At 40.7% G+C, this 14,435-nt stretch overlaps 4 protein-coding genes across 5 annotated transcripts; 2 read left to right on the top strand and 2 right to left on the bottom strand.

Moving 5' to 3' along the window:
- The first annotated feature begins 1 nt into the window (after window position 1).
- On the top strand, window positions 2-2,342 carry LOC140358366 (uncharacterized). The gene is made up of 4 exons (XM_072443164.1): window positions 2-417; window positions 487-602; window positions 849-942; window positions 1,039-2,342. The coding sequence occupies exons 1-4, from the start codon at window positions 138-140 to the stop codon at window positions 1,854-1,856; spliced, it is 1,308 nt and encodes a 435-aa protein (XP_072299265.1). The 5' UTR covers window positions 2-137; the 3' UTR covers window positions 1,857-2,342.
- LOC140358802 (uncharacterized) lies at window positions 2,037-10,792 on the bottom strand. Its single transcript, XM_072443851.1, has 8 exons — window positions 10,411-10,792; window positions 10,189-10,294; window positions 8,386-8,491; window positions 7,634-8,310; window positions 3,897-4,278; window positions 3,607-3,743; window positions 3,432-3,537; window positions 2,037-3,365 (listed from the first exon to the last, which is right to left on the bottom strand). The coding sequence occupies exons 1-8, from the start codon at window positions 10,680-10,682 to the stop codon at window positions 2,761-2,763; spliced, it is 2,391 nt and encodes a 796-aa protein (XP_072299952.1). The 5' UTR covers window positions 10,683-10,792; the 3' UTR covers window positions 2,037-2,760.
- ogfod2 (2-oxoglutarate and iron-dependent oxygenase domain containing 2) lies at window positions 4,842-7,005 on the bottom strand. Of its 2 annotated transcripts, none has more exons than XM_072443165.1 (7): window positions 6,781-7,005; window positions 6,483-6,539; window positions 6,175-6,285; window positions 6,000-6,099; window positions 5,651-5,775; window positions 5,292-5,549; window positions 4,842-5,239 (listed from the first exon to the last, which is right to left on the bottom strand). In XM_072443165.1, the coding sequence occupies exons 1-7, from the start codon at window positions 6,910-6,912 to the stop codon at window positions 4,958-4,960; spliced, it is 1,065 nt and encodes a 354-aa protein (XP_072299266.1). In that variant the 5' UTR covers window positions 6,913-7,005; the 3' UTR covers window positions 4,842-4,957. The 2 variants fall into 2 exon arrangements, with proteins under 2 accessions (XP_072299266.1, XP_072299267.1); XM_072443166.1 differs by having other exon boundaries at window positions 4,842-5,221.
- A 473-nt stretch (window positions 10,793-11,265) lies between the features above and the next one.
- On the top strand, window positions 11,266-14,169 carry pgls (6-phosphogluconolactonase). Its single transcript, XM_072443157.1, has 5 exons — window positions 11,266-11,566; window positions 11,641-11,748; window positions 12,416-12,517; window positions 13,625-13,765; window positions 13,882-14,169. Exons 1-5 carry the CDS (start codon window positions 11,303-11,305, stop codon window positions 14,026-14,028), a joined length of 762 nt encoding a protein of 253 aa, XP_072299258.1. The 5' UTR covers window positions 11,266-11,302; the 3' UTR covers window positions 14,029-14,169.
- Window positions 14,170-14,435: the final 266 nt, after the last annotated feature.

Raw genomic sequence — 14,435 nt, 5'->3', positions numbered from 1 at the left:
CCACTTTGTTTGTAGCAGCGTTTACTGATTTAGCATCGTTAGCATCGTGAACCACACCAGGGCGAGTGCTACAAGTGTTGCTTTTCAACAACACTTGATGTGTGATTGCAAATAAAATAGTCCGCTCTGCTTTGGAAATGGCGACTCTTCTCCCAATTCACACACAGCTTTCTTCCATTATGGAGACCATGGCAAAAACTGTACTTAGTCAGGTCTGCAAACTCGTCGACGAAGACACCGCTGAGCTCCGCCTCGAGTGCTCTCGTCTCCTCTTCGCTAACTCGGCTTTGTCAGAAAAAGTGAACAATTTACAATGTGAGCTGACTAATGTCAAAACCAACGCTACTAAATTGATTAAAAGTCAGCGGACTGTGGGGACGCAAGCTGACTGCAGCAGCAAAGACGATGACCACCGGGGTACTTTTATGTTTGGCAATATATTTTTGCATAATTGTTATTCCAACTTAAGTTTATCTTTCTTTTTAGATACTAGTCAACCAACAATAGAGAAGATTTTTGGTAAGGACTGGTGTAAAGATCTTTGGAAAGACAGGGACACGACCGACAAAGTGAAAGACGCCATAGAAGATACTTGTGATGAGGTGAAAAAGTATTCTGTTGTTTATTTTGTTTGTGGGTGCATGCGTTTCTCATGGTTTAATAAACATGGCCATTGGACTGGTGATTGTTTAACACGATCATTTGTGTAGAACTGTAACTATGTTTGAATGGTTAAGAACATTGTTATAAAGACACAGTGGGTAGTCACATTTATATTCAAGTCAAATATTTTCACTATTTACATTGTTTGGAACAGTCACAGCTGATAAGGTGGTTGGCTTTTTTAGACTAATGCCATAATGAATCAAAAAGGTGATGTGAAAGAGGAAGATTACACTGTGGAATCCAGCAGCTTCCAACAAACTCCACATGGAGCAAAAGGTGAGACTGAGTGAGGTTGGACATTTTTAGACATTGTGGCATTTACAGTACAAGGCTGAGATGAAGTCTTCAACTTGTGTGTTTGTGTTTATACAGTAGATGATGACAAAGAGATGGCCACTGAGACTGAACCAAAATCCAAACATTGCACTATGGAAAGTGCACCTCACTGCACTGTCCATCAGAATGAACAAAGTTCAACTTGTTCAGAAGACAACCCCATGCAATTTGAAGAATCTAAAGACACAGACGATGTAGACGACATCAGCACATTTACCATTCCTATTGAGGAGGATGAGGATGATGAGGATGATGACGATGTACAGTTTGTAGACGAGAGTCAACAGGGACCAAGTCAAAGCATTCCAACAAACTCTGATGACGTTGATGATCTGGACGACTATTCCCTTGATACATTTGATGACTTTGACATTGTTGGCACAGTGATGGATTCAGGCAATTTCACTTGTCAGATTTGTAATCGGTCATTCTTCCATAAGGGTACGCTCACACATCACATGAAATCACACAAGTCAAACTTCTGCCACATCTGTAAGCAGCAGTTTCCTCAGGGACAGCTTGATACACACGTTTGTGTTCCTCCTGTTGCTTCACACAAAGACAGCAAGTCCTGTGAGCTGTGTGGCAAAGTGTTCGCCAATCCGTCTGCCCTAAGGATCCACTACGTGGTCCACACTGGGGAGAAGCCCTACAGGTGCAACATTTGTGGCAAAGGGTTCACCCAAAAAGGGAATCTGAAGTGTCACATACGAATCCACACCGGCGAGCGGCCATTCCAATGCATGTGGTGTGGAAAGACATTTACACAAAAAGTTAATCTAAATCACCATTTAATGTCTCACAGAAATCAAGATTCTGTTGAAGAAAGCTGTAATGACACATTACATATATGACGGACCTCTCAATGACCGGTGAACTGTATATCAATGTATGGTTGCTGTGTTTGTTTTAGTTGAAGATAAATACTACAAATAACCATGTAGCAAAATACCCTGCCATTGGTGAGTTTTTATTGTCATGTTGCATCTTGTCTACATATAAAACACACGCCAATAAAACATTTTATATATTAATGAGCCTTAATTTTTTTTATTTGTTGTAAAAGAACATATGGCGGGTTGAGAATACACAAATCTGAGGTCAGCATGCAGAAAAGGGGTCAATCCTGCTGTTTACACATTTCAGTGTGAAAAAACTTTTCTTTTAGGAAGTCACATTATAGACATGAACACAGTATTGTTAACAATTAGTTGAAATGTAAAGAAATTTACAAAATAACATCTACAAAAATATATGCATGGCTTGTTTGCGCATGCTGTAATTCTGCTTAGTTGCTTTGAACAAAGATATGTGAATAGAATGTTTCAGTAAAAAATAAATGTATAAAACACTTGACAAGCTGCTACTTTCTGCTCTGTTGCATTAAATAATGAGGTATGAATTATACGTTGCAATGTGGTTGGAGGTAGTTTATGCTAAATCTGTGCAAATGGAGTATCTGTCCAAATGTATTTTACAGATAAACAGTACACACCTGTTAAAGGCATACTATGAATGTCAATAATGAGGTTATTACAGTAAAAGTGTCATTTGGTCTGTCTTGTTCCCTCAACATAAACCAAGTGTGGCCTGGTGCAATAAATATTTCATTTGGCATTAAGAGCTCATTTCTACATATTCTGACTTGTTGAATTCTTAATCACTGGCGTTTGAATGTAAATGTAGTATCTACACAGTGTTTATGAGGTGAGCTCTCGGTTTACCTGGTTTCACAGTGGGACCATAAGCTTTAAGGGTTCAGTGAATACACTGATGGTGATTGAGCCCATACTTATAAGCATAACTTTTCCCACAGTCCACACAGCTATATGGCCTCTCACCGGTGTGTGTGCGCAAATGAATGTTCAGAGAACTTTTCTGAGAGAAACTTTTGCCACAGTCTGGACAGCTGTAGGGTCTCTCACCTGAGTGCACACGCTGGTGCAGCTTCAGGTATGTTTTCTGAGCAAAACGCTTCCCACAAACTGTACAATTGAATGGTTTTTCACCTGAGTGTCGTCTAATATGAACTTTTAAACTGCTCAAATAATTAAATATTCTGCCACAAAACAAACACTCAAATTGTTTGTTGGGTTTGATGGCTTTTGGCTGAAAGGTCACATCTTTGGCTGTATTCATCATGTCTATATTGTGTGTATAGGCAGAGACTGTGGGAACATTAACAGTGGAAACTAGACTGTTCATTGTAGCTTCTTCTATGAGGGTTTCTGTGGTCAGCACTGGCTGAGTGCACTGCTGGCTTGTGTTGTGACTTTCAGTCATCAACTGGAAATTGTTGAGCTCGGATTGGAGCTGCTGCTCAATAGATCGGTGAAGCATGTTGTTCTCAAAAATCCCAGCACCTGTAAGGTCAGGAAACCAAGGTTATGTTGTTAAAAGAAGTACCTAACTAAAAGCTTGTTTCTTACCGGTTCGGGTTTCCGGTAGTGGCATGTGATGTCCAATGGGGTGATCATCGTAGATCTCCTCTTTTACAAATATGAGATCTGGGTCTCTGTCAATCAGATCTATAGTCTACATACAAATAATACATTAAAAGGGTAATTCACTATTCAAATAATACTTTGTGAACATGCCCCTTACCTGTGCCTGAAGACTAGTCATAGCAGCAGAGTCAACATTCCCCTTTTCTCGAGGTAAGGCTTTATCTTCTCTCCACAGGTCCATGCACCAGTCCTTTCCAAACACTCCCTCAATCTCTGGAGAATGGTGTGGCAGATCTAAATAATAGTTTGGAATTATGACATTCATTATAACCCATGACACATATGATTAAACAATGGCTAAGATACGAAATAGAGTAAATACGAGCATAGCAGAGCCATGCTACTCTTCAGTGGAAATGAGGCCTGAGTACATCTGTCCAGTCTGACCTGCAGGAGGCCGTTGGGCAATGACGTTGCCCTGCCCTGGGTGCCTTGGGTGCCCGGAGTGTGCGGGGTGCCCAGGGTGTGCCGGGTGTCCCGGGTACGTATGCGCCTCTCTGGCCGCCCTCAGCTGCACCTCCAGTGAGTAGCACCTCTTCTTCAGCGCGTCATTTTCAGTCTTGTGCAGAGAAATCTCCGTGTGAAGGACAGCGGAGCACTCATCGGCGAGGTTGCTTATTTCCACCAACGCTGTTTTTGTGATCTTTTCCCAGATGATCGCAAACTGCGAACGGAAACTCAGACTCGTGCTGCTGCACATCATCCTCTCGACGGTCTGACGATACAAATTAACGGGACGATTTCCTCCGCACAGACGTCGAATCTTAATAAATCATCAGCGCCTACTGTGCCGAAAGGGATTGTGGGGGAATATGAGTTGCGTAATAACCGATTTGAACAGACGGGGGCGGTATGGCTCACTATCGCCGTGCCCCAGAAATAACAGGCAGCACTATCTCTGTAAAACGAGTAGGCATGAATCCATTAGGTTTGAGTGAGCAGCTGTCTCTGCTCCGTGTGTTCTTGTATCTTTAAAATATAACTTTTAGTACATGGGAAATATTGGTGCCGTGATGAGCTCATGTTCTCACCTCTTATGTGCTGTTTACAATTCAGAATCAGAAAAGGGTTTATTGCAATTTGTCGATGAACAAAAATTCACAAACATAGGAACTTGTCCTGGTTGTTCGGTGCAATGCAGACTACAAACATTGAACACTTTATACAAAAATGACATGATATGTACATAGTAGAATACAATACAAAGTTATGTAGTGCAATAGAAGTGAACAGTGCAATGAGTGCAAGGTGCTTAGGCAGTGTTCTCACATTCGCACAACTGTATGTAGCCTACGCTTTTTCATTGTCCTTTCTTTTTGGTAAAAAAGGTGATTTCTGATAAGCAATATTCTATATTTTATTTTGGTGAACAAATAATGAAGCTCGGGATCACAGGTAAGATCATGTATAAAAAGACCATTAGTTAGTTTGTTTTGGTTTTCCTTGAATTATGCAAACAAACAGAAAGAGCTCATCAGAGAGTCATTCTGGGTGAAGCCATCAGCATGTCCCATGCCTTCAATCAGAGATGGCTTCCTTTGGCACATAGGACACTGTATATTGCGCACTTGAGATGCTCTCATCCAAATAATGAGATTCCAGCGTTGTCCGGAGGAAATAGGCAGGGCCCCATGCATGTGCTGGCCCCTGTGCAGGAGGCCCTCAGTCACTCTATGTTCAACCTCTACACATTCAGACTCACTGAGAGAAACCTGCAGAAGACAGCAATACTGTATGAAAGCATAACATAAGAACATCAATTAATAGATAATGTGTACATACCTGTCTCATGTTGCCAAAATAAATGTTGCCTTCTGTAAAATCTTTACCCAGAGAAACATTCAAAGTGATTTCAGCATTGTCATAATGGTAACTCAAGTCGAGATCCTCATGCATGTCATATTTGACCACAAAGGCCTTATGGCTGTCCAGACAGTGTCCACCCCAGTCTGGGTAAAGGAGGGAGGTGATCGGATGCAGATATCGCTCACGGAGAGGAGTAATGAAACCCGGCTCAAAACCGAGTTCATTCAGGAGGATCTGTGTTGAGGAAATCACAATCAGATACAGTATTTTACATGTTGCATTCTTTGGCCATACTTGTAATTAGAGCAGTGTCTATATGTAAGGACATGGATTACCCCATAGTGGTTCATAGTGTTGGGCCTTCCTTTGGGGGCTGCAGACTGCTCAAAGTGCTCCAGCTCCTGAAGCAGCTCATCGCAAAACTGTTTCTCAAATACTGGGAAACGATAAACCTGCTGACCTTTGATTTAAAAAATGAAATAAAAGTTACTTATGATTTATACAATACTTTTTCTATCCAAAACAACAACACTGTCCAAACTGCTCTTTTTAAATCGGATAGAATTGCATACTGTTTTATCCATCTATCTCTTTGCATCTGGATTATTTTAGTCGAGTTGAGACACAATTATGCTTACTTTTGACTTTAGACCAGTAACATGTTGAATTTCATTTTGCCCATACCTGGCACTTCTTCTAAAAGTTCCAACAGTCCCTCTTCACTTGCGTTGGTGCCTCGGCAGTACTCCACTATGTGCTTGAATCTTGGCGCGAAGAAAGACTCCTGTCAGATGAGATCAAGAGTTAAAGATTATAACTTTATTCACTATCATTCTACAAGCGTTTCACAATGCTGCACCTTGAGGTGGTAAACATGAGGGTGCAGAGGTTGGTAAGTGTCTCTTATAGCTGCAACTCGCTCAGCAGACCTCACACCTAAACACTTTCGTCTGTCCACTTCTTGATGGATCTGAAAAATATATAGAGGGTCTGATTTTTGATTGATTGTATAAAGTCTGAAGAAGTCTGTTTCCTCAGTAAAGTTAAGGCAGGACAAATATCTGTCACTATTTGTCATGGGCTGTACCTGTTCACAAAAGCAAGAATGGGAATATAAAATAGTACTTTATATTCCCATTCTTAGTATTATGTCTACTTCAGAACTACCTTGGCAAGGACTTCTTCAAATTGCTGCTCTGTCACACACCCCAAGCTCCTGAGAACCTGCAAAAACCACAGTCAAACCAAAACCATCAAATCATTCTTTCACTGTCATTTGTGTAACCGAGCTGCTTGACCTGTGTTAATATGTTATAATTGACACGACAAGAGACATGACCTGGCCCTCTTTATTCCAAAACACCAGTCAACTGTCACGTAAATCAAAATGTGAGTTACGTTTGCGGTGTGTTACGTGTGGTGGTGTTGTTGTTGTTGTTGTTTTCTTCTTCGTCTTAACACTTACACGTTCGTAGTCGTGTCTGAACTGCTGCTCCGACACGAAACGCACATGGACCTTATACTCGTCCAGAAAAATATTATCGGTGGTAAAACACGCACAGTGATAAAATGTCCTCTCCGCCTTTACGCTTTTCATAATTGCAGTTTACGATTAAAGATTTGAACGAGAAGAAAGGACATACAGTAGAACTACAAACACAACACACGTCACATCACGTGTGCACGGGCTATACTACCGGTTTGGGCTCTTCAAAGTAAAATATAAATAATTGAGTGAATATGTAATGTATTACAAGGTCACCATTTTCTTTATTGAGTGACTGCGTAATAAAACAATCACTATTAGTTACTGTAGATCTGTAGTCTTTTTTTTCTATATAGCAACGCGTTTTTTTCAATCCAATTTTCTTCATTAAAAAATCGTTTTGTAGATAATCCATGTTTACTTCTATGCTTTACTTTCGATATGTCGTTTTTTCAGGATCCATCGTCAAAGTGGTGATTGTCTCTTGAAGAGTCGTGGGATATTGGTGACTGGTGGTGAAATCATTGTCGCAACGGCACAGGATATGGCCACGCATTACAGTCACTCGCAAGGGCAAAACAGCATCTAGTTTGAATTATACTTTTATTTGCTTTGTACATACATGAAATGTCTTGATGACATGAAAAATAAAATGTGATACCAATGGGATGTATTATTTTATTTTTGGAGGTTTCTGGAAACGAGATCAATTTCCTGCACTGCCACCTGGTGGCCATATAATTATTTTGATTTTGTTTTGTGCTTTACAAACAAAAACCTATGAAACTACCATTTTATTTACATACATTTACAAACCAAATGAAATATCCTAAGTCATCCTATTGATAAATGAACCACTGAATGTTGGTGCTAAATCATTGCCATAAATGTGCAAAGTCTCTAAATGAACTGCAAGGTGTTTTTTCAAATTACAGTTTTTGGTAAATCCTTTCCCACATTTGATACAAATAAAGGGCTTTTCGCCTGTGTGCGTGCGCTGGTGCATGTCCAAAGTGCACTTCTGAATGAAGCCTTTCCCACAGACAGGACACCTGTATGGTTTCTCGCCTGTGTGCGTGCGCTGGTGGGTGTAGAGGTGGCCTTTTTGGGCATACTTTTTACCACAAAGTGTACACCTAAATGGTTTCTCTCCCGTGTGACTCCTCTGGTGTATTTCAAGCTGACTGAAACATCTAAAGCTCTTGCCACACTGCAAACAGCAGAACTTTTTGGTAGAGGAGCTCCTTAAGTTGAGAATCTTGACATTCCTTCCAAGGGTATTGCCAGGAGGAACTGTATTTTGACTCAAAGCCTTTTCATTTTCCAGGTTGGTACAGGCAGAGGGGAGCTGTAAATTCCACACACTTTCACAAACTTGAGGCGACTGATGGTTCACGTTAATAAAACTGTCAGTAAAGAGGGCCGGCAGACTATCTGCAGCGAGTCTGATGGGTTGTGGGCACTGAGTTACATCTGAGTGCACCTGTATGTTCACAACCACAGGCTTTCCTAAACAAAGCAAAAGCATTATTGTCATTTCCATTGATTTTTAAAATAGTACGTAACTTTTATTGTGTAACTTACGGTTTTCTCCTGTGTCATTATTATCATCAGATAAAACACCCTCCACATCCGATGGCTCCTCTTTGATAAAAATATGCTCAGGCTGCTCCTTCATTGGGTTTTGAATCTGTCAAGAACACAATCACAAGTATTCAAGACAAATCATACAATTATTAAAGCGCTGAGGACAGGTTAGAGACTGTACATTTCACTCAAATGTGGTGAACATGAAAATATTGAAAATGTTCCCCAGTTTGCCAATTGTGCTCATGTTTATAAGTGTACTTCCTGATTAGACAGCAAATGAGACACTAGGCGCATTTGTATTTAGCTGTATTTAGTCTGGACGGTCAACCAGAGTCAACGGCTGCAATGGAGGTGAAGCTAAAAGTCTGCTGTAAAGACACACAACTTCAAAGTGGTTGAAATCGCACTTTTTTTCCTACGCACAAACTCGACAAAATAGTCAACTGGCAACTTATGAGGATAATCATGAGGTATTAGAGCCGCAGAAAAGGAGGGTAGTTTCAGATTGTTGACAGTGAAGAAGGATCAAACTAGTGCATAGTATATAAACACGTTAATAAGCTTTTAATTATAATAACACACAGGAGTTGCGGCGGCTGCACGTCAGAGCAAATCGAGGTACGGTCGAACTACCCGGGGTGCGTCACGTTCGGATCAACGTTGATTGACACCACTCACCCCGAACGCAGCCACTTGTAATTCTGCAACGGTTACCCAGCAACCACACGATAAACACTGGCCGAAATCCATATACAGTAGATTACACAATAGTTATGGTTTGACAAAAAAATAATAATGCCTTACATGGTTTAGATTGTCAAAATTGTTTCAGTTGTGTGTTGATTGTTTTCAATGGAATGTCATTTACTGATGACGCAGATAGAAGGACTCTCTCTTTTCAAACTGAGCCATATCAACAAGCCATTTCTACTTATGAAAACTGTAGGTCTTTAAATGTTTGTGATGTATAAAGTATAACTGTAATTGTAATATGCCCCCCCCCTCTGGCATTACCATAACTGTTTATTAAAATAAAATAAAATAAATTGTAGTGGCAAAAATCTCTCGATAAGACAAAGAAGCAAGTTGTCTCGTTTCAAAAGTAAACTGTTTAATCTTGTGGCTGAATCAGAAAGAAACTCGTGTGGACTCGGCCTTTCTCATGGAAGGCCGAGTCCACGCGTCTGTCTCTTGCCTGCTCCCCAAAATGTGTGTCTCCCAAGTCCTCCCGTCCCACGTCTGTCCCCTTCCTTAAATCACAGATGGTCACATGACCACACACACACAGAAGTTCCCGGTCACTGGTCTCTCAGGTACAAAGGAACCAAGAAGCAAATGGGACATCAAAGAAACAGTGGTTTCAGGAAGGAGACAGTACATAACATTTGCATTAATTCAATTCACATGTCTTGTCTACACTTTGTCCTAGTGTGAAACAGAACGTGGGACTTCCTAGTCACTCCAGGCGGTCCGGACATGTAAATTTCCTGGCCCAGAGGAGTTGTTTCAGGCTGTTGACTGTGCTAGAACTAAATTCAATTGAAAATAGGATTTAAAGTTAAAAAGCAAAGGGCCAGATTATATTTTTCCACAACAGAAATGAAATGAAATATAAAGCCATACTTCCTGCAAGTTTCAACTCGTACTCATCAAGTGTTCTTCACAAATTGTAAATTGACTGATGTAAAACTATGACAAACAGTTCCCACATACACTGTCCCACCCAACAAAGTAATAAATAGTAAAACGTGAAAACCTGTTACATGCACTTTTAACAGAAACCATCATTGCACTTACAAACTTGGGGTGCTCTGTCTTTGGCTGCAGATTGTAGTTTGCTTCCTCGGTGGTGGTGGTGGAGGAGGTGATGGTCTGTCGTGGACTCTCCTCGGGATGCTGTGAACTGTGCATAAACAAACAAACACAGACACCATATAACTATCATAAACACTGACACTGTAGCGTGCACGTGTCTGCATTGTATGGGATGTAGGGGGCCCTTCTGTGCACTTCATTCACCTGTTTATGGAAGGTTTAGTCCAGTCCGAGGCGCCCCTCATCATCACTGCCGCCGCGGAGTCCTGTCTATTGCCCTGCGCCATATAAAGTAGTTTCTCCATCAGCTGCAGCTTCTCCGTCAGTGAGAGGATTTCATTCCGTCCCCGGTTGATTTCTATTTTAAGCATCTTGGACTCGATCTCCACAAGTTTGCTTATCTCCAACACGGCAGTTTTGGATAACGCGTCCATGATCGAAGAGAGCTGATTCTGAAAGGACAGAACCGTCGACATTATTTGCAAGTGGGCTGGAAAAAACAGACGGGAGACTCTACCGAACCTGGAGCGCTAATATAAGCTGGGATTTAGCAGCGTTGTGCAAAAATATGAGCCGTGGTATTTTTAACTCGCGACTCCCACACGGCGGCCGGGAGGAGGTATTGCATGTCACTGCACCACGCCTATAAACTAAACAATAAATAATTAAGCGACCAACATTTTTTTTAATTTTTGTTGTCTGGATACTCAAATTATAAACATGTAAAAAATAAAATAATTAACGCGTCAGCAATCATTGGCTACTTTTGAGACGAGTTAGTGATTGGTCGGACGTCTCTTGTTTCAGGAAGTAGCAAATTGGATTAAGTTAGCCGATTTATAATCATCCCCCATTGGAAACAACACGTGAAACTAAAAAAAAGGTCATTTTATAGACATTTAATTGATAACTTGAATGTAGAAATGTCACTGCACTGTTTTTTTGTTGCTAAAATGAATCGAATCTATTTAACACCGCGTTTGAATTGATTGTTTCTGTCAGATTTGCACGCTGCCAGTGCCAACAACAACAACAACACTTCCTATTGCTCCATCGTCTCTTCTTGGTCGCAATCGTCCCCAGCGTCGGTCACAAAATGTCTGGCAGAAGAGTGGTGGCGTTCCCGTCCTCTGCAGAGCTCGGCCCGGCCCTGTCCAGCCTCGTCACGTCCCGGGCAGAGAGAGCCATCTCGTCCCGGGGCAGATTCACCCTGGGCCTGTCCGGGGGGAGCCTGGTGTCCATGCTGAGCAAAGAGCTGCTCTCTCTGCCACAACTGGACTGCAGCAAGTGGATTTGTGCGTTTTGTGACGAGAGACTGGTTTCTTTTGATGATCCAGAGAGCACTTATGGACTGTACAAGGTGGGCCAGAACTGAATTGTGCAAATGCAAACATAAGATTAATTTTAAAAAATGTTCTTTGTTGTTTTTTTTAGAATAACTTCTTCTCTAAGGTCAACATCCCGGACACTGGCATCCTGAAGATCGACTCATCTCTACCTGTGGCTGAGTGTGCGGAGGATTACTGCAAGAAGCTTAGAAATGTAGGAGGGAAACAAAAACTACAACTGCACCCTTCATGTAGTCTGTAGGGTGACTACTTGTTCCTCTTTTGGTTTTCTTGAAGAACCATTTAGACTCATGTGCCTCGTCCCCTTATTTTAACTCCCACTTTTCATTGATACCACATAAGATAAGATAAGCCTTTATTGTCCACACATGGGGAAATTTTGGTGTTACAATGCAGGTAGATACAGGGGGACAGATAACTTATAGGAAGTTTAAAATACAATAAATAGGGCATAAAAAGTTCTGAAAAGTTTGGAAAAGTAAGAGCGCGTTGTAACCCAGCAGCCAGCCGCACCGGCGCCGGAAGTGCAGGTACATGATTTGTATAAAAAGTGAGATTTACTCATATTATACAGTATTTTCTCGCAAACGAATCAAGTGTGTACTGGCATTCTGGGCTGTAATATGTTGGCACTTTTATTTGTCCAGTCTCAATTTTGTTCTGATTGATAAAAGCTCAAAATCATATGGTGTTATTGCAGTTATTAACTATGAGTTTACATTTCCAGTGTCTGTCCCTCCCTCCACATCCCACCACTTTCAACGTGTCCTTCTTTTTCTACACGTTGATGTGGTCACACTTTGCATGTACTGTCGTCATACTTATAGATAATTACTTCTTTGTCCTATTGAATCCCACAGGCCTTTCCGGGGGAGACCATCCCAGTGTTTGATTTGTTGTTGCTTGGTATGGGACCTGATGGACACACATGCTCTCTCTTCCCAGATCACCCACTTTTAGAGGTAAAGCCTAAGTATTAATGCAGTAATTATTGTTTCTGTAAGTATGCCATTGACTTAATTAGTTTTACTGACTGGTTAAGTGTCTGTTTGGGGTAGTTTACTAGTGGAATTCACTCTCCGGTTCTCTTCTTGTATTGATCTTCAATTAACCAAATCCAATGCATAACTTATTAGTAGTGAGTGTCAGCGAGTGAGTGTCAGCGTCCTATCAAACATCATTTTTGACTTCTATAGGTTGTTTTATGTTTGTTCATTGTGTTATGTTGCACCGAAACACCAAAGCAAGTTCCTATGTTTGTGAATTCTGTTCATTGGCAATAAACCTTTTCTGACATCTAAAATTCTGAACCGCAATACAATCAGATCAATACACCAATGTAGCAAACCATGTAACAGCGTAACAATTGTATACAAATAATGGCAAGTTTATTGAAAACCCTCTTATTATTACACTCATATTGAGAAATTAGTCCAAATGTATACAATACATTCACATCTTCATTACATGGTGTCTCCATTTCTTACACAATGCGCGATCAAATTTTTATAAATACAAAATTATTATTATTTTTCATGTCATTCTTGATGCACCTGAACCCAATTTAGACTTTTCTTTATCTTTTAGGCCTTCAGTTCCCACAGTGTAAACCTTACTTCTGGCAATGGACTTGTGGTTCAAGTCTATAAACTTATCACACGTGTTAAATGACAGAGATTCTGAAATGTCCCAAAAGAGCTGTACATTTCTGTTAATAAACTCTAGGAACATGGTCATTTCAGTGTAAGAAGGAGGCAGCCGTAGGTTTGACTCTGAACTACTAATCAGAGCCAAGTGGGAGTTTGAGGTTCATTTTTGATGTGGTTTTTGTCCCGTATTTTACAAATGTATATTTTCTGTCCTATGTAAGACACTCCCTCCAGAACGCATTGACTTATATAGATCCAGGCCAGCGCATGTCACATCTTGTAAAAAGACCATGTACATATCTTTGATTTGATTCTCATGGTTTACAGTTACAGTGCAGTTTTTGTATTGTGGTTCTCACTTTTTGGGACTGTGCTCATTAAATGTGATAGATGGTGATGTGTGGTTTTGTCTTATTTCAGGAAACTGAAATGATTGTGGCCCCCATCAGCGACTCTCCCAAACCACCACCACAGCGAGTAACTATGACCTTTCCAACTGTGAACTCAGCTCGCTGTGTGGCTTTTGTATCCACAGGAGGAAGCAAAGCGCCCATTTTAAAGGTAAGTGAGAGTTGTAAATTGTATGTAAGCCGATCATTACAATTTCTCACAGCCATTGGAGGAGAAAAGTTTAAACTGACGCATTAAAGTTAAAAACTGTGGCCATGTTCTTGCAGGAAGTGCTGGAAGGCAGAGAGGGTCCTGCGCTGCCGGCGGCTCGTGTTGCCCCACAGAACGGGGAGCTGTTCTGGCTTGTCGATGAGCCCGCAGCAGCCTCTTTAACTTTACAAGTGGAAAGACCTGGTTCAGGTGCAAAACTATAGCAAGAGACCATCACTGACTGGAACAGTAAACCTAAGACGTGGACATTCCTATTGTGTAAAATAAAAAAACAATGATTTACATAAGAAGATTGTGATGTTTGTACAATTAATTATGGCTATTAAAGTATGAAATGCATTTAATATTGAGTCACGTTTTCTTTCCATAAACTAATAATGTGTAATAATAAATATCTGTGTTTTCATGACCAAACTGGTTCATTTTATTATTATTATTATTCATTATTTATTTTCTTTTTCAACTCCTATCTCCATAAAGATTCCAAGTTAGTCTGCTCACAGCAAGAATGCATATTTTTGAAACGATCGTAGAGCAAATGAACTATTTAATGCCATACTGTGAAACATTCCCGCCAAAGCAATATCTCCATGGAGACAAGCGGGTGGAC

This window comes from Eucyclogobius newberryi, unplaced genomic scaffold (genome assembly GCF_026437365.1).
Source record: "Eucyclogobius newberryi isolate DKJ021-1_F unplaced genomic scaffold, fEucNew1.0.hap1 SCAF_13, whole genome shotgun sequence".
Lineage (NCBI taxonomy): Eukaryota > Metazoa > Chordata > Actinopteri > Gobiiformes > Gobiidae > Eucyclogobius > Eucyclogobius newberryi.
This window is presented reverse-complemented; position numbering and strand designations above follow the sequence as displayed.

Bases quoted from the DNA above. Each gene is read 5' to 3' on its own strand.
- ogfod2 (XM_072443165.1), bottom strand. From the start codon at position 6,912: ATGAAAAGCGTAAAGGCGGAGAGGACATTTTATCACTGTGCGTGTTTT. The intron at 6,540-6,780 runs GTAAGTGTTAAG...TGGTTTTTGCAG, and splicing joins TCAGACACGACTACGAACGT to GTTCTCAGGAGCTTGGGGTG. The intron at 5,240-5,291 runs GTATGTACACAT...GCTTTCATACAG, and splicing joins ATTTTGGCAACATGAGACAG to TATTGCTGTCTTCTGCAGGT.
- pgls (XM_072443157.1), top strand. From the start codon at position 11,303: ATGTCTGGCAGAAGAGTGGTGGCGTTCCCGTCCTCTGCAGAGCTCGGC. The intron at 11,749-12,415 runs GTAGGAGGGAAA...TGAATCCCACAG, and splicing joins ACTGCAAGAAGCTTAGAAAT to GCCTTTCCGGGGGAGACCAT. The intron at 12,518-13,624 runs GTAAAGCCTAAG...GTCTTATTTCAG, and splicing joins CAGATCACCCACTTTTAGAG to GAAACTGAAATGATTGTGGC.
- LOC140358802 (XM_072443851.1), bottom strand. From the start codon at position 10,682: ATGTCGACGGTTCTGTCCTTTCAGAATCAGCTCTCTTCGATCATGGAC. The intron at 4,279-7,633 runs TAGGATATTTCA...CGCTGATGATTT, and splicing joins CATTTATCAATAGGATGACT to ATTAAGATTCGACGTCTGTG. The intron at 3,744-3,896 runs GTCAGACTGGAC...ACTATTATTTAG, and splicing joins TGCCCAACGGCCTCCTGCAG to ATCTGCCACACCATTCTCCA.
- LOC140358366 (XM_072443164.1), top strand. From the start codon at position 138: ATGGCGACTCTTCTCCCAATTCACACACAGCTTTCTTCCATTATGGAG. The intron at 603-848 runs GTGAAAAAGTAT...TGGCTTTTTTAG, and splicing joins TAGAAGATACTTGTGATGAG to ACTAATGCCATAATGAATCA. The intron at 943-1,038 runs GTGAGACTGAGT...GTGTTTATACAG, and splicing joins AACTCCACATGGAGCAAAAG to TAGATGATGACAAAGAGATG.